This window comes from Apis florea, unplaced genomic scaffold (genome assembly GCF_048593485.1).
Source record: "Apis florea isolate Af1SG1 unplaced genomic scaffold, ASM4859348v1 contig_2989_pilon, whole genome shotgun sequence".
NCBI lineage: Eukaryota > Metazoa > Arthropoda > Insecta > Hymenoptera > Apidae > Apis > Apis florea.
In genome coordinates, this window is record NW_028256685.1 from 376,505 (window position 1) to 401,995 (window position 25,491).

Genomic DNA, 25,491 nt, shown 5'->3' on the forward strand with positions numbered 1-25,491 from the left:
AAAGGGATATATGTATATATATATATATATAGCGGGATAAATAGGCAATTGATTTGGAAAATACGTGCGAGGAATCAGAGACCTCGTGATAGATGATCCCCTAATGATCGATCCGTGTTGATAAGGAGAAAGGTACCTATTAAAAGCGCGCGTTGACGAATGTGCGTTTAATGCGTCGAAACGAAAATATATCTCCGAAATGGAAATTTGCAAGAAATCCTCCTCTGCTTGGCCCAACGATGGATTATATTTTTTTTTTTTTTTTTTTTTTTTTTTTTTCTTTCGAACGTTCATCGAGGTCCGTGATTCAGCGACGATATTTAGATAGGGGAGGATATACTATATAGAGATATTGACGATTTTCTTGTACTTGTGTTCAGCATTTTTTGTCGATACTCTTATTGATAAGTTTTTTTTTTTTTTTTTTTTTTTTCCCTTTGGGAGGGAAAGTGGAAATAAAGAATAAAACTGTGGGGTGCAGTGAAATTTTTCGTGCATCACGTAAATCCAAATGAACCGGCCCGTTCGTTCGCGATCTTTCAAGAAAATTATAAAACGATCGCGTGTGTGTGTGTGTGTGTGTGTGTGTGTATGCGCGTGTGTGTATATACACACAGAATACGAAAAAAAAAAAAAATTCAAGTGGAAACAAGCGAAAGTAGTTGCAAAGTGAATATAAAAGTGAAGATATGTGCACGTATAGATTTCATAGATAAGAAAAAAGCAAAATGGATACAATTCGAAAATGAAAATTCGAAGATGACTAAACTTGAACAGCACCTTTCTTAGTTAATTTCCTGCATAATCCTGTAAAAACTTCTCGTTCCTCCTGTTTCTATATCTCTTTACCCTCCGTCTCTCGCTCTCGCTCTCTCTTTCTCCTCGACAATCTTGCTACGACAATCTACAATCATTTTCGTACACACGTGGCAAAACGTGTAGGCCTTCCTCTCGAGGTAAATCTCGAATAATCTTCCGTTAATAAAATCGTTAAAGATATTGTCTTCGGGACGTTATACATTACTATTTTGTGTCGACTTGTATCGAGCTCTTTTTACGTTTTTATAACTGTCGAAGCGTCTTGTTTTTCTTTTCTTTTTTTTTTTTTTTTTTTTTATGTTTGCGTGTTCAATAGATTTTCTTTTCTCTCTCTCTCTCTCTCTTTTTTTCTTCTCTCTCCTCTCTATCCCGCCGTTTGCACAACTCGCGGCTTTTTGAATCGCGTTGTTGTGTGCGTACGCCTTTGCATCACGCCGATGTCGGACGGTCGCGAATATACAAATTCGATTTAATTTAAGATTTAACATTTCATCGAGGAAACAAGTAAATCGAGAAAGATGAATATATGAATATAAAATTGATAATCCCAATATCCATCCGCGACAAAGAGGGGGAGGGGAAAAAAAAAAAAAAAAAAAAAAGAGAAATGAAAATTTCGCGGTTTATTAATTTTCCAATTCAAATTTTTCAAAACCGTAAGCCAGGGGCGTGAGGCATTCATAAAGAACGATCGCGCAATTAGATAAGCAGAATCGAAGAATTATTCTCGAGGATAATCTCATTTAAATTCAAATCTCGTGCTCGATGCTCGCAAATTTTCTAGCTTACCTACCTATCCAGGCGATCGAACTGAACAACGCAATGTAACCTATATATATATATAAAACCTGTATCACTTAATTAAAAAACAGAATTATTGTCTATCTCTACGTGTATGCCTATCGTGCATAATCATTTGTGAAATCCACCACGCGACGATAACGATAACGATAATAATATTCGCGTACCATCCGTCGACACTTATTTCAAGGATAAAACGAATATCCCTTTTCTTAATTAAATACGTTTACAAGAGCTCTTCTTATTATTTTATCCCGTTTCCCCGTATCTCCCTCCTGAATGTTTCTTTATGTACACACGCTTCGACCAACCAACCAATATTTCTTTCTCTCATTCCCTTTCATTCCCATTTTCTCTCTTTCTCTCTCTCTCTCATTCATTCTCGCATTTTCTCTCGTTCTCTCGCTCTCTCTCTCTCGCTCTCGCTCTCGCTCTCTCGCGCTCTCTCTTTCTGACACTAATATTTATCCTTGTTGTTGTATTTTTTTTTAAAACCATAAAAATATCAATGCCAGTATACCACCGACGTACGTCGCTAACGTGTATATGTATATATAATATGTACGTATGTATGTATGTATAAGTATATACTAAATATATACGAATATCCATAATAACGTTACTTCAATTATCTTTGGTAGTAACACCATGTATAGGTATATATAATAGGTATGTGTATAATGCATCATTTGTTACGTGTACGTACTTCCTCCTAATGCGCTAATTAACTATCCACTATCGCGACCTACGGTTGTGGCTTCTCTTATCTTAAGGATCTAAAGGTGCACGACATTGTAATACAATTGGCTTTATTATTGGGTGGGTATATCGAGTGTCCTCGAGGTTCTTTAGGTGGACGGTGTTTTCGGTATAGGAGTCGAATATGGATGGCGAAATCTAAATCGGGACTAACAACAAGAGCGATACACTCGCGAGATTTCTTTAGCTCTTCCACCGAGAGAGTTGGGAGAGAGGGGAAAAAAAAAGGAAAAAAAAAAAGATATCTGGTACAAAAGATTCTGGCAAATAAATAAGCTCGAACCGATAAATCCTACGATTGGTGTTGTTACATTTAAGGAAAAATCTGCTACGTTTGCTTTGATTCTTTTTTTTTTTTTTTTTTTTTTTTTTTTTTTTCGCTTTCCGGCATCATCATGCGATCTAAAGATTCTGCCACGAGAATATATCACGGTTAGAACTAACCTACTTGTCGTACGACATTCATCTAGAAGATTCGAAGACAGATCAGTTATTAGAGCTATCTCGCGTCGAGTCCCGCGGCTAAAATGTATCAATGACAATTTAATGTTACCCGAAATTCGACTCGACAACGAGCCAGGGGGAAGGATTCGTCTCGTTTAAAAGCGAATCTACAAAAATTGGAGGAACAATACCGATCGAGATAGAAGATAGACGTGAAAAGGATGACAAGCTTCTCTTCTTCGTCTCACTGTCGGATCCCAACAATCGAAAATATCACTTTTCTCAATCCGTTTCCGTAAAATTATTATTTTCACGCACTTCCCACAAACAATCTTCCAACAATCATCCACTTAACCTCCTCGAACCGTCGACGAACAACCATCTCGGTTTCGCACTCGCTCGTTTTGTACTTTTCCACGCCATCTCGCGTGCGATCCTTGAGTTACATTTTAGGCCATCGACAGAGCGATCCGCGGCTTGAACGATTCGAATAGAGAGACAGTCATGCCAGAAATATCGTGTAAATGAGATCGGTGAAGGATGGATAAAGGATCGATTTCCTAACAATATTCAATAACGACGTTGTATAGCATTAATAGAGAGTATAGATAGTAGTAGGTAAACGCTAAAACGAAGCTCAGTTGATTGTTTCGGGAGCGAGCACCTCACTCACTTTTCACGTATAATAATGTCGTTTTCGCTAGCTTATACTTGTAAAATTAATTCGAAGGAGCGAGGTGTGTATGCGTGTATGCGTGTGCAACTGCGGAAGTCACCCTCGCCTATCTTTCATCTTTCGTCTTTCTTTTTTTCATCTTGCTTTCACCTCTCATCGTCGCCCGTCACCCCATCGCTCGAGATACGATCTCGGACTAGACAACCACCAGTCTTTCGACACCACTTACCCTTACTACGCGAGCCATAAGTCGTTATCGGTCGAACGTACATCCTCTTGGGCGTAGCGCTTTTCCATTTTTCCAATTTTCTTCTCCAAATTCCACACATTCTCTCGCGACCTTTTTCATCGATGTTTCTCGATGCTGGGGTTCCCATCTTGCCACGATTTTTTGGGGAGGAACTCGATTTGGGAGGATTCGATCTCTGTTCTTCGACGAAGACTTCCGGCAGCTGGATAGCTTCTACAGTTCGACCCGTGGCCACTCAACTAATTCTTCGACGTCAGGATTGTCACGAATTCTGTGGAGATATCGTAGCAATGCGAGCGAGAAAAATGATAGGGAAGAAATATTTCAAATAACGCGTCGAGCGAGTTATTATTCAGTGTTGCTTTCAGTCCCTCGATAAATCATATTTGTAAGATTGTTCGTGAAAAATAAATTGAAATTGATCATTATATTTTACCTTCATAATTCACCATTCCATCGCCATCCAAATCCGCCTCCTTGATCATATCGTCCACTTCCTCCTCCGACAATTTCTCCCCAAGGTTCGTCATCACGTGTCGCAACTCCTTCGACGAGATCAGGCCGTCGTTGTTCTTGTCGAATACTCTGAGAAACGAAAGTTTCGTCTCGTTTCGAACGACGAGAATACATATCTACGGAATCAACAACAATCTATGGAAATTTCCTGAACGAAGAATACCTGAACGCTTCGCGCAACTCGTCCTCTCCATCGGCACCTTTCATCTTTTTCGACATCATTTGCAAGAACTCGTTGAACTCGATCGTACCATTGCCATCCTGATCCACCTCGTTCACCATATCTCGCAATTCCGTTTCTAAAATTTCGAAAAAGGATCGGTCAGGATTTCTTTTCTTCTTCTTTTTTTTTTTTTTTCACGTTCGAAGAAAGAAAAGGAAGGAAAATTCGCCGCCTCTTTGCGATCTCGACGCGTGTAATACACGGTTATTCATCGTCGTTTCACCCAACACGATTAATTTCCCTTGCAGACGTGTCGAGGAGCGGGCACAGAAGAACCCGACGTGCAGTTAATTACGGCAACGTTTGCACGTGCGCCTTAACCATCACAGTTTCTAGCCCGGGATCGGCGGAAAGGTAATTTTCCCTAAGCTCTTGTCACAGCCTAGTTTTCTACCGCTTAACTCTTACGTCGTCTTAGAAAACCTTCAAACTGGGATATTAATTTAGCAAGAGGAGTTTTCGCGAAGTTTGCGTTTCCCTTCAAACTTTTCATGCCTGCATCGGATCCACCAACCGTTTAAGAATCGTGTTATCTCATTTCCGATTTCACGAGCGTTTCGTTGGCGTCGCAAAACATTACATACAATTTTCGACCCCGATTTATTAAATTTTTATCGAACAATTTTTATCTCACCGTGCATTTCGATGGACTATTCTCGTTCCATATTCAAATCTCACGAACGAGTGTTCTATAAATAGTGGCAGACAGATAAACGAAAATATCAAACTGTTTTCCCCTCCAAAAAATAACTCTAACAAACTCTTTTTCGAGATTCCGTCGGTCCAAAATCCACGAGAACGAGAATATATTCGAAAATATATTCAGCTTCGCTCAGAATGTTGCCAATCCATCATGGTAAAACGAAATAAACGAGTAGAACAAAGTTTCGCTTACACGATCTTCGCTTCGCGATTTGTCAAAATAAAACGATCGTTAATTCGATATAAAATTTCACGAAGGAAGTCTTGCGCTAGCGGTTATTAGACAATAATACGGTGTGTTCGGTTTAGATTACCGTTATATCTTTTGGCCGCGAGCGGGTAGACTTTCGTCAGCTCGTGGCTTCTGGCCAGATCATGCCTGCCTCCGCACACGTGGACGACACGCGGCCGACACTCTCCGATTTTTTTCCAAATCATTTTCCACTTACCGGACGGCCTTTGCCCCAGAGATCGCATGACCACGCCGAGCTCCGCCATCGTGATGGTGCCGTCCTCGTCCTTGTCGAACAGCATGAACGCCTCCTTGAATTCTGAAGCAATCTCCCATCAATTCGTTTCTGATCGTGTCGCGTTCAAAAAACGAAACGAATCAACCAATATTCGCGCTTCTCACGAATAATATTTCTTGAACGGTCGTCCAACCGCACGGATATACAGGTTGTAAAAGCCGAGAAAATTTGGCAAATAAAATCGCGAATGCACGTTGTCGGCGAATTGTCGGTGGATTTAGACGATTCTATTAATCACATTGGCCGTGTACGTGTATACGTGTTTCGGTCACGCGTTTACAAGTCGCGCAAAACCGGTGGAGATCGCGCGAGTTTCGGGCAAGTGGCCAGCCACCGACGAGGATAGTTGCGCCGTTATAAATTTTCACAACGTACGACGGCCAGCCATCGTGCTCGGTAAAAAAAAATTCGCGGACGACAAGGGGGTCGTGAATAGTTTACGAGAGAGAGAGAGAGAGCATGCGTTCATTAAAATAGTCCCGTTTGATTCGTCAGAGCATCCACAGGAGACAATACACTTCCATTGCCATTGTTGCAATTTCCACTTTTTTATCCTTCTCCTCTATTTACTGTCTCCTTTCCTTCCCGCATTCATTCGTCAAAACCGTGCCTCTCCTTTTCTTTTTTTAATCCCCCGGGAACACATTTGCCACATTTGGAAGTTGGGAAATCGGGATGGACCGATGCGAATTAATATCTCACGATTTCGTAATAAAAGTCGAGTATCGTACGCGATATCTCATCGATGGCGAGCGTTCCACGAGTCGTGGAATATCTCATCCGTATAACATACATCGTATAACTAACTACGTCTCGTCCCTTGCGAAGGGGTTAGGTTAAATATCGATCGATCGCAACTCCTTGGAGTTAATTCGGAAGGATAAGGATGCGAAAGTGAGAGAATAAGAGAAACAAGAAGGAATTCAGGAATTCAGACGCGTGCAATATGAGTTGAAGGAAAGTTTAACGATTCGTGACAAGAGACCAAGGTAGAAGTTGGAATGGGTATCGGCGGGGTAACGAGTTTCTAGGCGGTTCCGTTTGGTCTTATCGTTTGCTGCGATCTTGCGTTTATCATCGGGTAAACACCGGACGATGCATTAATGGACGAGCGACAATTTCTCTCTCTCTCTCTCTCTCTCTCTCTCTCTGGTAGAAATTGTGAAAAATTTATACAGAAGAGAGATCGATCGAGAACGCGCGTGTGAAAGGATACACGAAGGATGTCGAGAAATTTGTAAAAATTTTTTGTCTCCATTCAAGCGAACGCTAGATGTATGTAGTTTGTGATAACGATATACGATAGAAATTAAAAAATTCGAATCGAATTTTAAAATTTCAACGTTGAAAAGTGTACCTCTTCGAAGCGTCTTCGAAGCGTCGCGCATTCGATGGAATTTATTTAAAGTTTCGAACATTCCTAGGGAATTTCGTCATAATGGAAAAATATCCACGCCTCGAGAAAAGAATTTTCTATCTTTAAGCGATCCTTTATCATTGCTTCGAAGCAATGGAATATCGAGTATTCGTAGCCATTTGTTTCCTCAAATTTTCCTGCATATTCGCAAATATTCTGTCTGCAGATTAATCGTGCTTACAGGAAAAATATCAAACCGTATTTTCGTCGGTATTCAGAAGACGAAATAAATGGCGACGCTTCGTTATAAGATGCGCGAGAACGGTTCCTTCAATTTGCAAAATGTCGTACGTCAAGTAGACCGAAATACACAACGTGTCACGCGTAAAAAAACTGTGTTCATTAACATCAACACGTTCACGGACACTTGAACTCTCGGTCGAAACTCGGTTTTCAACAAGCGCGTGATGCCAAGAGAATGAAAAATTTCGTTTCGTTTTTTTCTCGTCTATTCAAAAAGAGGAGAAAAAAATCATTTTGCCACGCGGCAAAGAGAAGTGGTCATAAATGGTAAAATTTTGTTTTCAGAGATTCACACTTACCGGCCACTTGATCCTCCGTGAGTCCATATTCAGACTGAAAGAAGAAAAAGAAGAAGAAGAAAAATATATATATATTTAAAGTAAGATTAGAAAGAATTAACCATTTTAATTAATTTTAATTAAATCTAATAATTAAATTAGATTACGTTACGTGACGTGCTCGCAGTGAACTATGGCCAATTCCATCCTAAATCTCATTAATTCGATCGAATTTAACCATATTCGATTCTCGAGGAGGGAATAATTGCTCCTCGATTCATTTTTTTTCCTCGACTCGACGACAAATCGAAACGATTTCCTCGCAGTGAACGATCGAACCGAGATCGAATCCTGCGCCGCAGGATAAATACGCTCTCATGAAAACTCAAGTTTCGATTCAATCGAGAATTGCGATTGATCAATTTCTTTCACCTCCTTAAACTTATTATAAAACAACCATCGAAAGAGAAGCAATTACGAAAAATTCCCATCTCGAATCATTCTCTCGTTCTTTACGAAACTCTCTCTCTCTCTCTCTCTCTCTCTCATTTAATCCAATTCTGGTCCTGGACTACGCCGAATACGCATAATTCGCACCGATTAATAATACCTCGCCCTCCAACTTGGTAATAGGAGGTCGGCTTATCTACACATCGCTGTATTGTTAAATCAGTATTAATAGACGACGGATTAACGGGAGGCGCGTCGTTAACACGATTACAGGGAGCACGATCACGTTTGCCGATTCCACGTTTATTCTGGAACAAACGAAGGGGGGAAGAAGATCGTCTATGACCCAAATACATTTCAGAGGAGACGTATACATCTGGCGTATCGGGTAATATCTGTCTGGATTGGAAACGTTGCACGCGCCTTGTTCCTTGCATCGTCACGTCGCACGAAAAACGTAAGGGAGAGAGAGAGAGAGAGAGAGAGAGATCTTTCTGGCGATACATTTATATGTATATAGTGACACGAGAAGGATTCGATTCAAGTTTTGGTTAAGCTCGAGTAATTTGCTTCGTCGACAAGCAAGAAGGGGCTTCCACATTATTAATAATAAACTGTCGCAACCTTGCCGGATATTTCGATGCGACTTATAATCAGGTCGCGTGGGAGGATATACCGGATGAATGGGAAAGAGATCAATTGACAGTTTGGCCGAATACGCTCGATCGCCTCTGAATATAATAATCGGTTTACGATTATTGGCCGTCTGGAACAATGTTTTCAGCTGGTTGATTCGCGTATATATAATCAACGCCAATTTAATTGTTGGGTCAAGTTTCCCAACGAAAAATTCGATTCTCTTTGAAACGAGATCGAGTTCGAAGCGTCTTCGTCTTTTGGTTTATCAAAAGGAGAAACGCGGTTGAGAAAGGGACGTTTAATAATCCAGGATTCGTGGCACGTTTACGAAATTTTCACCGTGGCGGATTTCGTGGAAAAACCGGATCGAATGGATCTATACTCGGTGCTCGAAAACTCTCGCTTCGATGCTTCGATTCCCTTCCCCCCCTTTAAATAGATAGAGTCGGTGGATATTCAACTGGGTCACGTCTTCTTCTTTTCCTCCCGAGCGGAGGAGTGAGTTTCGACGTAAATTCTCGACGGAAAGTTTCATGAGGTTTTATTGGCGCACGAAGTTCGCTCGAAATCCCTTTCAATTTCTCAGCCCGGCACCATCGAAATCGGAAGCGAGGGACGAATCTATCGGCTACTCACGCTTATCTGCCGAATCTGGCCGTCTATGGTGCTCGTTAACCTTCTCAATCTCCCGTACGCCGTCGTGTATTTCTTCTCCGTGTCCGCCATACCGCCGTGTCGCCACAACGAATTCACATTCGAATGAATTTCCAATCTCCTCTTCTTCCGATCTCGCTCGTCCCGAGCAGAGCGCTGCCACGCTCTGTCAATCGGAAGCAGCGCGACTACACAGCGGCGAACACAAATAATATTATTTATGAGCTGGCGAGCGGCAACGTCACCGCGTGGACTTCCTTCGTCCATTCGGGTCCATTCTTCCTCTCCTCTCCCTCGGTTCGAAAAAAAGTCACGTGCGCGCGACGTGTATGCAATCGATCGTCTTTCAAGAGGTGGACACGCGATAATTAATCATCTTCATCCTCATCGTCTCCCCTTCGAATCGGGATAAAGAGTCAAAGACCCCCGAAATCTGTACACTCCCGACTGTACACGCTCGACTATTATTCACATTTGTTGGAACGAAACTTGGGCTCGAGCTTTTGGACAACCTTCGGCTGTTTTTAACTTGTCACTGGCCCCCAATGATTGGTCGGCGATCTTCTCTTCACTCGCTTCATATTTCCCGTTGCATTGTCTTCTTTTCATCCCCTTGATCGATGGTTGGACCACAATTTGTCAACGTGGATGGAGTTGGATGAAGAGAGAGAAGGAAAGAACGCTGGTAATCGAAGGCACTAATGGAGCGACCGAAACGTTTCGAGTCGCGCATAATTTAAGATCGTCGGCAGAGTATTTTGGCGTCCAATTCTCTGGTTTGCCAATAGAAGAATCGAGCATTCCTCGAATCCCAATCGTATATCGCGTCGTCTCGCCACGAATAATCGATTAAGAGTGTTTATTATATTATTATTATTTTAAACGAGAGCCATTGTTTCTTCTTCTTCTTCTTCTTCTTCTTCTTTTTTTCGAGGAAGAAGGTAAAAGTGTCGAGAGGAACTATTTCTGGATCGTCGCGACGGGGAAAATCACGGACACCCTGACCCGCTTCGAATGTGAATTTCTTAAAACGAAGATTATTTTTACGGGCGTATCGTCGATACGAAAACATTGTGGAACCGTGCGAAAACAAACGAGGCGATTTATTCGAATATAATAAAAATTTAAAAAACTCCACGTTCCACTCGATCCTTTACCACTTCTTGCATCAATGAAATTAATCTTTGATACGTCGAAGCTTTGCCCACTTATTCCCCCTATAAATAAACGACGATGATAACGACGGTGATACGTATTTCGAAATTCGTATCAGGACCCGTGCTACCATCTGATGGAGAAGAAAGATCCAAAGATCAGGCGTCCGTTTCCACTGTCTGATCGGTATTAGGAGCGGAGCGGTGCTCGCCCGGCCACGATCGTCCACTTCTACTGCCGGCTGACAGCGAACAGAGACGAGCACGGTTCGAATTTTAGGAGGATAGTTCGAAAAATCGACGATTGTTCTTCTTATTATTATTATTCGAACGAGAAGTAGAAAATTCGATTGTTAAAACTTTGCCCAATCCGATCATTTATATTTTATATCGATAAAAGCTACGGATAAACGTTATTCCAAACGAGCATTTCCAACGATTACTTAATAACATCACCTCGAAATTTTAATTGCCAAATTAATCCTTCAATCTGTCAATCAATCTTTGAGCGAAGGGTACAGGTTTTACTGGAGAGAAATTGTTGTTGTTGTTATTATTATTATTATTACTCTTTGCTTACCAAATTGATGGTTACGATTAGGTCGTACTGCTGCCTCTGCCCCTTCTTCTTATTCTTGCCAGTCTTGACGGAAGCTGCCTTAGGCGTAACCTTAACTTGCCCCTTCTGAGCACTGGGTTTCTGAGCTGGTTTCGCTGCAACTTTCGCACCAGGCGCCACCTTCTGCCCGGCTGTGAGCGGCGCTTTTTGACCTGTCGAGCCCTTCTGGTTCACGTGGCCCACTCCATCTGCCGGTTTGTTGCGAGCCTGGTAGTAACGGAAAACAGATCTCGTTAGACTCGACTTTGCCGATAGATAGAACCGAAAATCCCTCTGTTTTATTTTTTTACGCTTACCGCGAAAAAGAGAAAAGAAACGAAACTTAAACGTTCCAACTCTCTTCGTTCCTGCGGAATTCTAAAATCCGAATTCCCATATCTCGGACTGGACTGCAATCAGAGAGAGTGTACTCTCGACGAATAATTAATCGATTGCCCATCGAGAGATGAAACTCGTGGCAATGGTCGCCGTCAAAGGAAGGAAGGAAGGCGGCGATCGGAGATCCCGCTTCGCACGTTTGTTTGGGACAAGTTTCCAATAGAATGCACGAGTTGAGGATATGCGGGCATTTGCGAAATTTGTTGCAAAATAACCGTTGTTTACCGATCGTGCTATTACGGCCAAAGGCGAAACTAGGCCATCGCCGTTTTTACCCCCGTTTTGTCCCGTTTATAAAGTTATCTCTGATCCCGCTCTATCTACATTTTCGATCTATCCGCATAAAAACTTATGTACACACGCACACACACACACGTAAAATCATCCGAATTTTAATGGGGAGCGGCAAGCTTTTTTTCCAGTTCTTCCGCAACATGCGATCGATGCAAATTGCATAATGCATCAAAGTCGAGCCACGAATGCGAGCGTCTTTCGAACGAGAGGCGGGGGGAGGAGGAGGAGGAGGAGGGGGAGAGAGAAAAAAGGAAAAAGAAAGGAGAAACTGGATTCGTAATTATTCCAATCTTTCGTGTCCACGTTTCACGATCGGTCATTTGATCTGAAAAACGAATCTCTCTCTCTCTCTCTCTCTCTCTCTCTCTCTGTCTCTGGCAGCGAGAAACGTTTTTAATTCTGGAAATGTTTTCCGATACAGGAGTATTTCGTAATCGCGTGGAGGATGGGAGAAAACAGTCCGTTAACGAGAAACGGACAGGCAGGCAATTCCGCCTTTTTTCCCCACCTTGAATTCTCAATGAAAAATTCGTTTCGTTCCCCCCCCTCCTCCTCCCTCCTCCCTCCCCTTGGAGATAAAAATCTCGAGGGCGAACAATACCTCTTAATCACAAACGAAGAATCCGACGAGCAGGCTTGGTTGAATCAACATTTCGGCAGGGCGGAGGAGGGAGGGAGGGAGGTGCATCTATTGTTCACGGCTCTCTGCTAATGGCACGCTACGCTAGAACGATCCACGGTAATTCCCTGAGATTTCGCCCGTTGCTAATCCACGCTTTCTTTCGCAAGCTTTTCCGCAGAAATTAATCGCGATAACTTTTTCATCCGCCTCGATTTTCCAACCGATTTTCCTTTCGTCCTTCTTTCTTTCCTTCTCGAAATGGCGAGAATACCGCGACCGAACTTATAAATATCATCGATATTTATAAACGGACGAGAAAAATCTGCGAACTCGAATCGGTTCACCAAGAATCTTGTTTGATCGGAGTTTAATGGAAATCGGAATGGAACAAAACTTAGTCATTCCAAGTTTAATATATGTTATTTAAAAGGAAGATAGAAGAGTTCGCAAATCGAGAAAGAATTTTCTCCTTGAGAGAATGGCGAGCCATCTTTTCGACAATTTGACAAATTTTATATAAAACTAAGGTAAGGTGAGCGACAAGTTCGTCGACCCAACGTTCGCCCAATTATTCGGCAAAGGTAGGCTCGGATATAAATATAGAATGACTCAATTGGTATTGGACATTCTAAAAATATCGCGGGTTTATTCAAATAATAATTCAGAGGCGGAGAGATGGCATACCCATCCCGCGTGGGTGGGACTGACAAGATAATTATAGCGTTTGCCGCGTCTACCGCGTTCTTACGAGAGCCACTATATCACCTCGGGCTGAAAAATCACACGCACCGAGTGAAAACTGCATTCGTTGCCGTTCAACGAATTTTACGCAGCCCGCGCAATAATAAAATTTCCGAAACGACGCGCGTCGAATTACATCGTTACGTAATGTATCTTGTCACACAACTCGCTGCTCTTTTTCCAGAGAGAGAGAGAGAGAGAGAGAGAGAAATTCGTAATAAATGTTATTAATACACCGGATGAATTTTCGAAAAGGAATTTTAATCGTCCAGTGACGATACAAATATCCGAATTCAAACAATTGTACGTATATTTGTATATTGTCAAAGTCGATAATAATTTTGTCGTAACGTGAAAACATTGTGAATATATATCGTGTAGACAATGAGTTATTACATCATAAAAATGTCATAAATCCAACCGATAGAAACTATATAACTACTGTATAACTTTGTCGTTATTTTAAGTTAACCGGTAACAAGTTATGTGCTATTGTGAATTAGAGCCAATCCAAACTGACACTTAGTGATAGTATATATGGAAATATTCGAGAAGAAACATTCTATTTCCTTCTCTTCAAACGTAAAAATCTCCAAATCCAATTCAATTTTTCAAAATAATTTCCAACAACACGCGATTCGTCCGCTGCTCCTCATCTTGATCTCGTTCGAATCATTATCATTTTCAACATTTCAATAATCAATCCCCCCTTCTTTTTTTTTTTTAAAAAATATGTCCCCCCTAATTCAAGCTTCTCTTTCAAGAGTCAAGAAAAAAGAAATTGCTCGACACTCTCCAAGAGATTTTTTTCAAAATACACGCACATTTCCAACTTTCGTTGTCCAAGTCTAAGTTTTATCCGAAACGCCGGATAATTCTCTCTCGGGTTGGAGAGATATTAAATTTCCGTAATATAAAAACCGTAGTATAAAAAGTATCGACGATATATACACGTGCTATATGCACGGTTTGGAAGAGTGGTGGTGGCGGCGGACAGTGTGGTGGTTTGAATGGAAACCAGTAGTATCATAGCCTGGAATGTTTTGAAATAGCAGCATCCTCCCCTCCCCTTCCTCCTCCTCCCCACTTCTTTTCGCCGCCTCCTCGGCCGCGTTTCGCGGTCTCCACGGAAATTTTATTGCTTCTCCCCGGGGAAAAGTTTTTGGCATGGCCTCTTACAACAGAAAACAATCGCACAACTGTAAATTTAAATGAATATCATCCTCCTCCCACCCACCCCCTCCTCCAAAATGGATCGCATCCTATTCCCATTCCCCGTCACACGTTATAAATTCTTCCCGGGGCGGAAAACTTTTTCCGGGTTTGCTCCCCTCTCCTCCTCCTCCTCCTCTTCGAAATTCCTCTCTCGAAAATAAATTTACGTATAAAAACTTGCTCCTCCTCCTCCTCCTCCTCCTCGTCGTTCGAACGAGAATTACGTATATCGTAATTCGCCAAACGAAACGGAACGATATACGAGTCGATTTTAGTCGGTGATCACAGTGGTATAGTCGGTGGATGGTAGTTTAGAAAACGGCCTTGAGGTGAGCCCAGCCTCGTTTCAGGCGCTCTTCTCTCACCCATTACCCGGTGCCGGCTCGCTGTGCGAATCTCGATCACTTGGCAGGAAGGGATGAGAGAGAGAGAAGGGAGAGGGAGAGGGAGAGATTCTTCACCTCCCCTTCCACTGCTCGGCTTACACTAGCCGAGCTTATAAAAGATATCCCCGGTGTGGGATATGGCCATTAGTGCGTGAGAACGAAGAAACAACCGGCGTACGGGAAGATTCCCGGGAGACATGGTCAGTCAGTTTTTATTTGAATCGATTCGAAGGGGAGAGGAAGGGAGGCAGGGCGGTTTTTGTGCGACCTTGTGTGTAATACGTGCACGTGCACGCATTAATTGGGGAAGGCGCATTTCGTGTAGGATATCGAATATAATGGCAGAAAATCGGGCAGTTTGGCGGAGCGCCATAATGGGGATTCTCCCGATTCGATCGATTCCCTCCCAACCCCCCTCCCCCCGATCTCTCGGCGATTGACGGGCGGAGAGAATTATTGAACGCGGAGGGGCATCCGAGGTCCGCTTCGAAAGTGTGGGGGAAGGAAGGGCGGGATATTTTTCAATATATTCGAAATTGTTGTCTGTTCCAGGATGACGAGCAAGTGAAAAGTAAGTAAGAAGTCGAAGTCGCTGAGAACGAGGCGGGATGGAATTCGCCTCATAAATAGACACCGCGCCTCGTACGCGGCGCTGGATCCTCCTCCCGTCTCTCTTCCCCGCGCGTCAACAAGTACAAGGTTTACATCTCGTCGAATGTTTAAGGTCGCGAATGTTTAATTTTTTTGGAAAACAGCTGGCCCTCCCCCTCCCAATCTTATTTGCACGCGAAACTTCAAAGAGAGTTCGATCGTCGAGACCTCGACGTGGTGGTGATGGTGGTGGTGGTGGTGGTTGTTTCGACGCGAGGATCGATTTATTGCTCGCGCTTCGAGCAACAACGGTTTAATTGTTTAAATTCTCTCTAACGTTTTCCTCGCTTGCATCTTATCCATCGCCCACGCCGAGATGCGAGTTGCGCGATCGTATCGCGTATCGAACACGGATGGAAAAAGGGAACGTGTTAAAATTCGATTCCCTCTTTTTCTTTTTTTCACAGTGTTGAGAAGAGCCTTCTCCATGTTCGATTCGACCAAGTCGGGCCGGATCGAGAAGGAAAAAGTGAGGACGATCCTCAACACCCTGGGCCACACGTTCGACGATCACGAGCTCGAGGTGTTGCTCAAACAGGAGGACGAGGAAGGTATTCCGTCCCATTGCAACCTCTTTATCTTCCCTTCTTTTCTTTTTTTCCATAACGCGATCGAGTTTTACAATTTTTTCTTTTTCTTTTCTTCTTTTTTTTTTTTTTGGAACGACTGGCTCGACGCGCTTCGATCGATCGGCTTCGTTCGCTCGACCGAACGAGGCCAAACAATAATTCATGATATAACATGAGGCCACGGAGACACCACGGGGAACCACGTGTACCGCGGAAGCCCAACGAACTACGCGCCTGCACTCCGCTTTCCCACCACCGGTGGAATACCTTTCGGTATTCATTACCGGGGCAGCGTTTAACTTTTTCCAATCAATTTTAATAGCACCGCCTATATACGTACCTAGACCTACAACCCCTATTTCCCTGGTGGCGTTTCTAAAAGATTGCTCGATGCTATGGACGTGGAAGGAAGGAAGGAAGGAATAATAAATAATCGAAAGGGAGAGAAACGTTAACGACCATTCGCTTCCTTTATCATCGGGGAAGGGAGGTGTTCTCGAGAAGAAAGAAACCACGTCGCGTCGCTCGAAGGAAGATTGGATCGGTTACTGCGAATAAGTTATTCGCTTTCACTCGAAGAAAAACACGGTTGCACGAGGAGCCTGGGTGCATCAATGTTGGGGGAAAGGAAGTCGGCGATCGAGGAAAACAATGGATTCCATGTTGATCGGACATGATCGGTTCCAGGTTGCATTATTATGCAGATATCGTCCGCGTACCGTATCGATCCAACCACGTCCCATTTATTACATAGATTTCGTAATTTTTCGCCTATCCCTTCGAACAGAATCGATTAATACCGCGATCGAGACGATATTTTCCACGACCGATATAAATTTCAAATTTATTCCCGGGGAGGAGGAGGTGTATCCTTTTTTGGACGCGTACCAAGCGTATATCGTCTCTAGGATATTTTTCTCCACCGGCAAAAAGCGAGAGACTCGAGGCGAGGCGAGAGGTGAACTTGTTTACATTGTCCTCCATTTCCCTTTTTTCCTTCTTCTTCTTCTTCTTCTTCTTCCTCTTGTTTTCTTGAATCGTTGCGCTTTCAGGAAGCGGCAAATTAAATTTCGACTCGTTCTATCGGGTCGCCTGCCACTTCCAAGAGGAGGACGACGAGGCCCTGCAGAAGGAGCTGAAAGAGGCTTTCAGGCTTTACGACAAGGAGGGGAACGGTTACATTCCAACCAGCTCTCTCAGGGAGATCCTCGCTGCCCTCGACGACCAGATAACGCCCGATCAAATGGACGGCATGATCGCTGAAATCGACACAGACGGATCCGGCACCGTCGACTTTGACGGTATCTCATAACGTTTACGACTGCTCGACGTGGAAAAGTTAAGGGGGGAGGGGAATTTTTCGCTCGATCGAACCTCCTGTTTTCCAGAGTTTTCTTTCAAAAAAAGAAAAAAAAAAAATCTTCGAGAAGGCCAAACGACGGATTAAAGAAGACGGCCTGTTTACTTGCGCGAAATGAAAAGGGTTGTAATGTGACGAGATCTCGAGACGATATTCTTATCAGTCTTATCATTCGGAGAGATATTGAAGACTTTTTTTCTTTTTTTTCCTAATCGAAGAATCATTCATTATTCGCATTCTTTCCCACGGAGAATCGATCGTATCGTATCATCTAATAAGCTATTTTCTGGACGATGTGTGAACATCCTTACTTGTATAGATAGAGAATAAAATTTATCGATCCAACTTCTCCTTTTTCGTTCTTTAATTAACTTCTGGTTAATTCTTCTGTTGCAGAATTCATGGAGATGATGACCGGCGATTAAAAACGATCGACCATGGGGATTCTTCATCAGTGTCGTGATGGCTGGCATCTCTATTATCCTTATCGATCGTGGACCAAGGTTGGCTTTCTTTTTGAAATTCCTTCATTCCAACCGAGCGCGCAAATCTATTCATTTGGATGTAAGAACAAGAACAAGAAGGATCCACTCGACAGTGTGTCTCGTTCGACAGTTATTTCTCTTACACGTTCGATTGTAACGAAATCATCGGATAAATTAAACTCTGTTAGATGGTTTCAAAAAACAATTCCCCATAGTTTCCCGTTCGCGTATTTTTTCGCGTTAAAGCGAGGCCAAAGCAACCACGAAAGTTGGAATAATATCTAATATCATTAAGTTATGCGAAGAATTATTTATAAAATATTGATAAAAACTGTAAGATATTCGCGTCACGAGATACGAAAGCAATTCGTGAAGAAATATTACGCCTTCCGATTATTACCGATCTCGAGGAAAATTGGCGAAACAAACGCCAATAAAATTCTCGCTTTCGTTCTCTTCTCGTGACTCAAACGTTACGTGTCACGTTAGAAATCGCTCGAAAGCTCGTACGTGTCCCCTCATTCCTGGCAGAAATCGGCCGAATCCCGATCCGTTGAATCCCAAGTTTTCAAGTCGAAACCGGCTCGTTACAGCGCCCAATATAACAATTTCCTCGCACGGGATATTAATCCCATCGAATTCCGCTTCGAAGGCCGGCTCATTCGATCGGCTCGGCCATCGACTCGAGGCCTCTGACGCTTTAACATCAAATTATCGAGGCTATGCAACGAACGCAGACCTGATTCTTCTTGGAAGCTCGAATTTAAAAAAAAAAAAATTCCAAACGCCTCGAAATCCCGAAGGAGAGGATGGACGAGGCGAAAAGGGAGGGGAGAAACACCCCTTCCCTCCTTCCCTTCTGCTCCTCTTCCGTCCAGGATATCGCCCTCCCCTCGGCCTGGCCCCGGCCGTTTCACCCACTCAAGTTTCGTCCGAGTGTTTGCGGCCGAGACCCGGAAGCCGCTTCCAAAGGATCAATAATTGGGGCCGAGTGCAACCGCCCTTGAAAACCTATACCTCCCTCGTGCACGTCGAATCCCCGCTTCGAGGAATCTTTAAAAAAAAAAGAAAAAAATCTCGAAAAGCGACGAGATTCAGTGGAATGGACAGAGTTCTCGAGGCAAAAGAGGGAAGAAGAAAAGCCCGTTGGTCGCAATTTCGTGTGCGAAGCAATCATCGTCGATTAAATCGGGATGGAGCATTCCTCGAAAGAGGCAGGAAGACAATTGTTGGGACCAGGCGCGGAATAAACGACCTTGGGACGTGTCACTGTCCGCACCTGGGGGCGGAGGGAATACCGATTAATAATTGAGCAACGATCGCGACAACGGAGGGAGGGTGCAGCCCAGGGGTATCGATCTTCTCAAGACCAGACCGACCCCCTCTGTGTCTCTCTTTTCCCTAGCTTCAACGCTCAAAGACACTCTCTTAGCCGCGACCAGCTTTTACTACCACACTCGTGGAAGGGTGCTGCTCCCCGCTCGAGATGCCGTTCACCCGCCATTTTCCTCTTAATCCTTTTGAGATGCCTTTTTCGCTCCATTTCATCCCCCTTGAAAAGGAGGGCCTCCGTTCGCGAAAATGATTCTCGATTCGAAATTATCGTCGTCCCGTGTTTCATCGAGTGGAAGGAATTCCTCACAGGAAACGACAGATGGAACGTGGGTGGAGGAATCGTGAAACGGCAGCATTCCGAAATTTTTTTCTCTTCGACGAGAAAAGGAAGGCGTAATGTAAAAGGAAAATAATGCAATATACGAACCGGTTAAAAGCTCGCCACGGATACCTTTCGATCCGTGAAACGATCCAATTCCACAGTTCGAATAATGGAAATCAATACGAAATCAGCCAGCCAACCGGGAAAAAGAGTCTAAGATTATTTTATCCTCTGTTCCGACGAAAAAGGGGTGTACCTATTTTCTTCAGGTGGTCCTGCGAGGATTCGACAGAGGATCGAAAAAGCGCAGCCGTGGCACCACGCCCCACTCGCATTGCAGTCCAGTCTGCCCTCTGAACGACAAAACGTTTTCTCGTTAAACAGCTCGCGTAATTAATACGCAAAAGAATATTACGCGGAGCAACCGAATGAAATATTCGAGGCGAGGATAAATCGTTATTGTTCTGTTCGAAGAGGAGAGGGAAAAAAAAAAAAAAAAGAAAAAAAGGAAAGAAAGTCGCGATTGCTTCCGCCACGTTTCCATTTCCGGAATTGGAAACCCTTCGAAACTTTTCCTTGCAATTCGAACACGCCACCTATCCAGCCATCATCCGTGCGATTCGTACTTACCGTTGCTCCGTACTTCGTTTCGAGAAGAGAAAAAGAATCGGAAGAGAGAAAGATTAAGAAAGTGAGTAGATGGGCGCGAGAAGAGTAGATTTAAAGAAAGGCAGGCTGGGAGTCGAGTCATGCAAAAGTTCTACTATCGTGTTCGGTGTGCGTGTGGGCGGGGGTGGCATGCTTCATTCCTGTGGGAAGACAAAAGAACTGTTGGACGCATGCACTACGTGTACTACCATTTCGTGTACATTTTCTTCTTTCCCCTCTCTTCGATAAAAATCGAGACCGTCGTAATCCTAATTCGTCTTCGCGTTTAATGGAATCGAAGCGAGAGATTCGATACGTCTCTCTCTCTCTCTCTCTCTCTCTCTCTCTCTCGTCTCTTCTCGACGTAATCCCAAATGAAATCGAACAATCTACGCATCTACGCAAATGTCATCATCGATGTTACGTCTAGATTCTAAGTGTCTAGCTACTAGTTCCAGCTAATGTAGCTAGTTATCGTTAACTAATTTCTCGGCTATATGTATTGGTATTATGTCATTTTCTCATATGTACCTGGCTCAGGCTTCTAAAGCTACTTGTACTGGCGCTGCGGGCCTGTAAACACAAGTACAGTACAGGTCACCAATCACCACACCACACTGCAGTTGGAAAAGAGTGATCACAAATATGAAGAATATGGAATATATATATCGTACACAAGAATAAAAGGTGGTGGTACACGTAACACGGGCATGTAATAATAATAACCTCTGTATAGTATAGGGTGAAAGTGGTGACTGTCGTAATCTGTCTCAATTAGTTTGACAAATAACAGCTTAGACAGGAAGGGAGGGGGCAGGAAAAAACATAACTGTCACTGTGGGCAAGAATCATTGGACTGACGATGCCAGCGAAGAAAGATCTTCGTGGATCTCTAACAATTCATTCTTAAGAATTCTCTCTCTCTCTCTTTCTCTCTCGAGAGAGAAAGAGTGGAGATCTTTCTCGCCGGCAAAGACAGAAAACGAGGAATTTGAATTTGTCGTATTCACAATATCATATGGTAGTATAGTATATACAGCGTATTGACAGCAGTGCACACTGAACATACATGTATACGACAGCATAGCGTGGGTTCTCGTGTGGTTAACGTGGTTACGAGGCAAGTTTTCGTGTTTCTCATCGTTACGCGTGTATATATCTATTTTTTTTTTTTTTTTTTTTTTTCCTTTCTGTCACAATCAAAGCGTTTAGGAGAAGCTTAAAAAGACCGTGTCTCGTGACAAAGTGGAGAGGAAATTCGTGTTATCTCTGGTCTCGTGTCGATCCGATTGCCATTTTTTCCCCTTCTTTTCCTTTTTTTTATCGGATCGTGTCGTCCGCATGAATCTCAAATTTTGCTCTCAAACTATCCCGCCAATTTCCCGTCGATTAAGCTTTTCCAACAAAACGTGAAAAATTAGATCGATTCTAATCACGATAATTGCCACACATAGATTGAACGCATACACGTAGTTTAAAATCAATCTGTACTTGCTTCGTTCACGATAATTTGATTAATTGCGTCGCGCTTTTCACGGTTACGCTACGACGAAAAGAAAAGGCAAAAGGTTTCGACTTACTCTCTCTCTCGAGAGAGAGTAAAAGATCGTTTTAATTGGTATCGCGCAACCAAGAGGATTAAAATTATAAAATTTCGCCCGCCCAACGAGTCGATCGAAACGCGATCGTTTCGTGTCTTTTTACACAGAAGTATGTAACGCGGGGGAATTTCAAAGGCGCGAGCTCGTTATTCGAGCTGCGTTGGATTCGAGATGCGTTGCCGATCAAAGAGCAATTACGAGCGAGAATCTCTTTTCAAACCGCTCGAACGAAAATCCCGAGGCAGGAAACGATCGTGATGAAGACGTCGTTTTAAAAACGACGAAATATTTTAATTCTCTGAATTTTTTAAATAAAATATAGAACGAACATTCCCGTTATTTCCTAAAAAAAAAAAAAAAAGAAAACAAAGATCTCGAATAAAAGAATCGCTCGTGCCTCGTTCAATTCGTATTTAAAAAATATTCAAATACTCTTACTATTTAAAAACGAATGTATATTTCGATCTCGATCTCCAATTTGGATCTTGAAAAAAAAAAAAAAGAAAAAAAAGAAAAGATAAATCTCGAGAAAGAAACGTTGATACCTTCTAACGAATTTCTTAATTATCATCCGCGAGAATTGCGGCTAATTGCTGGAAAGAAAGAAAGGAGATGGCCTTCCTGCTCAAAAATTGAAGCCCGCGGATCATTAAAATTCCAGTCGGCCGGTAAACGCTTCTCTAATTGGACGCTCGCCGTGGGAGTTGCGCGACGGGCGACGCACAACCGGTGAATATTTCCACGGACGGTTGTTGCGCCAACAAAATTTGCAAAACAATTACGCAACTAGGGAGCAATTTGTCGTGGCACGCTACGTGCCACGTTCCACGCGATAAATGTATCGGCCTCGAACGTTGTTAAATAAAATCGAATCTTTAACGATGATGTCTCGTTTCACTCGCTCGATACCGCTCCTCCCTCTCCACCCTTCCCCTCCCTCCTACTTTTCGAAATGAACGTGTCAACTTACCACTCCCCTCCCGAACAGGGAAATACGCGTGCGTGGAGAGGCGAACGCGACAAAAGCCAAAGGGGGGCAGGCTAAACGCGACCCGGTTAAACGCGAACGAAACGAGAGAGAAGACGAACACGAGCCTGGTTCACGCGTCGTGCAAGGGATTAGTGTTTTCAAGGGGACACCGCGCGAATAAGAATATGCGTGCGTGACGAATCCATTTACGAGGAGTCGAGAAAAGAACGCTCGAACCGTTATTCCCGCGATTATTATCGCGAGAAATTTATTTCGCTCTCGAAATTTTACGAATCGACGATTGAACGGGGCATTAAACCGCGAGAGGGAGAAAAAAAAAAGAAAAGAAACCTTAAAGATTATTTGTGCGTGGATTGGATCCATTTCCTTTTGAAATAACTTTACCCTCACTTCTTGAAAAATTCATTCCTTCCTTCGCGAATCGATGATTGATCAAGGCTAATGTTAATTATCGCGGAAGCGAAAAAATGGAATGTGCGTTCCTCCGCGTGGAAAGTGATTCGAGCAACGGATTTAATTTCCGTTCCTCGATAGAAACGAGCTTTCTTATCTCCTCTCTCGTTGCTCAACCAGATTAGACGGATCGAAACTGCTCTAGGCTATTCGCGACCGAATTGTGGCCAAAGACGATAATAAGCCTGACGGGTTGTTCCATTCGAATCTCGTTTATTCTTTTCCCCTTTCCGTTTCCGTTTCATCAAAGAGAATTCGAGAGAAAAAGTTTCCATATAGAACACATCGTATATCATATTATCATTATTAATTATTATTTAATCCACCGTGCGAGATTCATGCGGAGATGCCTGCGTAAAATTGTTGTCCAAAGTGTGATGATGCAAGAAAAAAAAAAAAAAAAAGAAAAGAAACGACGTTCTACATACAGGGGATGGAAGATAGAGAAGACAAGAAAAGACAAACAAGAAAAAGGGGGCAAACCGTAAAATCTTTGCCGCGAGTTTGTTGAGAAGGAAAGAAAAAAAAATTCGCAACGAGCGTCATCTCGAAAGTTGAAGTATCGAATGGCTGAATCGTGGTCGTTTTTTCGCGGTTGGGGAGCGAGGGGGGGGGGTGGGGAAATAAAGAAAGAAGAGATCCCGACATCATCTCGATATTACCTTGCTCCTATTCCTTGGTCCTCCGAAGTCCTCCTTGCTGGTCTTCCGCCGCTTGTCTTTCAGGATCATTCTCGCCGCGGCGAACGCCATCGTGTCGACGCACTTTCCCTTCCCTGTTCGACCAGTTTCGAGTATCGAGCACGACTTTCTTTTTCTCTCTCTCTCTCTCTCTCTTTTCGACAGAGACACGCTTTTCGAACGAACACAGACCGAACGAAATGAAACGCGAATTACTCTTTACTACGAATACTTTACTTACGAGTACGATTTGAGATTCTTTCTCTCTTTTTTTTTTTTTTTTTTTTTTTTGGTTTTCCTTTTATTGCTTCTCGATCACACGGATTATCGTTGATATTATACGTTGAGGTTGTATTTGGAAGTTGTTTTTTTTTTTACAGCTACGATACGTATCGATACGATTGACATACGATTGAGTGTGTAGAGTTTCAATTGAATATCTTCTTCTTCTTCTTCTTCTTCTTCTTCTTCTTCTTTGCTACGTTTGTACTAGGCGGATATATATATCTGGATGCCTCCTCCCTTCTTCGTATATCGGCTAGACTATACAACTATTTATTTATTTATTTATATATATATTGACCCTCGTCTCTTCTCGATCCACCCTCCCCGCCCCCTTCTCGTCGATTATTCCAGTCTCACCTCTGCCCGAATGTATATATGTATCGAAGAGACGAGATCGTGATTTGAACACTATCGATTACGATTATTATTATTTTTTTTTTTGAGGATAAACACAGCCAGGGGGTTGTCGATCAGACCACAGAGATTCCTCCTCCTCCTCCTTCTCCTCCTCTCTCTCTCTCTCTCTCTCTCTCTCTCTCTCTCTCTTACTGTGAGAGCAAGTTTTATCGCATCAGCGAAATTGAGACCGCGACGCCTCGCGCGCCGCCGTCGCTATCTCTGTTTCCTCTCGGCTCTCGTGGGTAGATCTCACGGAAGCTCGACGAGGACATTTGCCTGCCCCTGTTTCGCCGTTATCTTCGCTCGATTATTCCTTCGTGCAAACGCAACGCCTCCGCTCTTCCTTTTGTCTCCTTTTGCGCGGCACTTTCCTCTTCCGACTACATTCCAGGCGATGGGAGCCGCAGCTGATGCGTCCTCATGGCTCGAAACGGTTATCTGCCAGGTCAAGTTTCTACTGATAATAATTACGGTCGTGGATCTGAAAGAAATAAAGAGGAGGAGGAGGAGGAGGAGGAGGAGGAGGTTGGATTGGAAGGAGAAGAAGATGATTATAAACGGCGAGGCCTATTCTCTCGTCGCGATCGTCTAAATTTATCGTCTGGATCTATTGAAAACAACAACAACGAAGCATTCCAAACTTTCGTGGAATAATAGCCTTGGACTCGAGGGGAGGGGAAAGAGAGTGTTTGCGGAAAAATGGCGAAAACTTTTCTAATTAAATTCGCTCGCCCAACGCCTCGATAGATTTTCAAAAAAGGAACGCGGAAAAAAACGTCGAACGAACCGCGTTTTTTCCTCCCCTCGAGAAAAACGCGCGCGGCAAATCTTGCTCTCGGTTTTTTCAAAGCCTCGAGAGAAAAAAAGAAAGGGGGAAAGGAAAAGTTGATTCAAAACGCGAG

The 25,491-nt window shown here is 43.2% G+C and overlaps 2 protein-coding genes across 6 annotated transcripts; one reads left to right on the plus strand and one right to left on the minus strand.

Annotated features, from left to right (window-relative positions):
* Window positions 1-244: 244 nt before the first annotated feature.
* On the minus strand, window positions 245-25,082 carry LOC100864845 (neo-calmodulin). 3 transcript variants are annotated; one of them, XM_086907889.1, is made up of 8 exons: window positions 23,888-25,082; window positions 20,712-20,753; window positions 11,136-11,381; window positions 7,680-7,713; window positions 5,640-5,741; window positions 4,429-4,564; window positions 4,186-4,334; window positions 245-4,020 (listed from the first exon to the last, which is right to left on the minus strand). In XM_086907889.1, the coding sequence occupies exons 1-8, from the start codon at window positions 23,975-23,977 to the stop codon at window positions 3,989-3,991; spliced, it is 831 nt and encodes a 276-aa protein (XP_086764015.1). In that variant the 5' UTR covers window positions 23,978-25,082; the 3' UTR covers window positions 245-3,988. The 3 variants fall into 3 exon arrangements, with proteins under 3 accessions (XP_086764015.1, XP_086764016.1, XP_086764017.1); XM_086907890.1 differs by lacking the exon at window positions 20,712-20,753 and having other exon boundaries at window positions 23,888-25,080; XM_086907891.1 differs by lacking the exons at window positions 11,136-11,381; window positions 20,712-20,753; window positions 23,888-25,082 and adding an exon at window positions 9,384-10,107.
* TpnCIIb (troponin C type IIb) lies at window positions 14,652-18,077 on the plus strand. Of its 3 annotated transcripts, none has more exons than XM_012488422.3 (5): window positions 14,652-15,010; window positions 15,363-15,381; window positions 15,869-16,012; window positions 17,083-17,331; window positions 17,787-18,077. In XM_012488422.3, exons 1-5 carry the CDS (start codon window positions 15,008-15,010, stop codon window positions 17,813-17,815), a joined length of 444 nt encoding a protein of 147 aa, XP_012343876.2. In that variant the 5' UTR covers window positions 14,652-15,007; the 3' UTR covers window positions 17,816-18,077. The 3 variants fall into 3 exon arrangements, with proteins under 3 accessions (XP_012343876.2, XP_086764018.1, XP_086764019.1); XM_086907893.1 differs by having other exon boundaries at window positions 14,750-15,010; window positions 15,363-15,534; XM_086907892.1 differs by lacking the exon at window positions 15,363-15,381 and having other exon boundaries at window positions 14,734-15,010.
* Window positions 25,083-25,491: the final 409 nt, after the last annotated feature.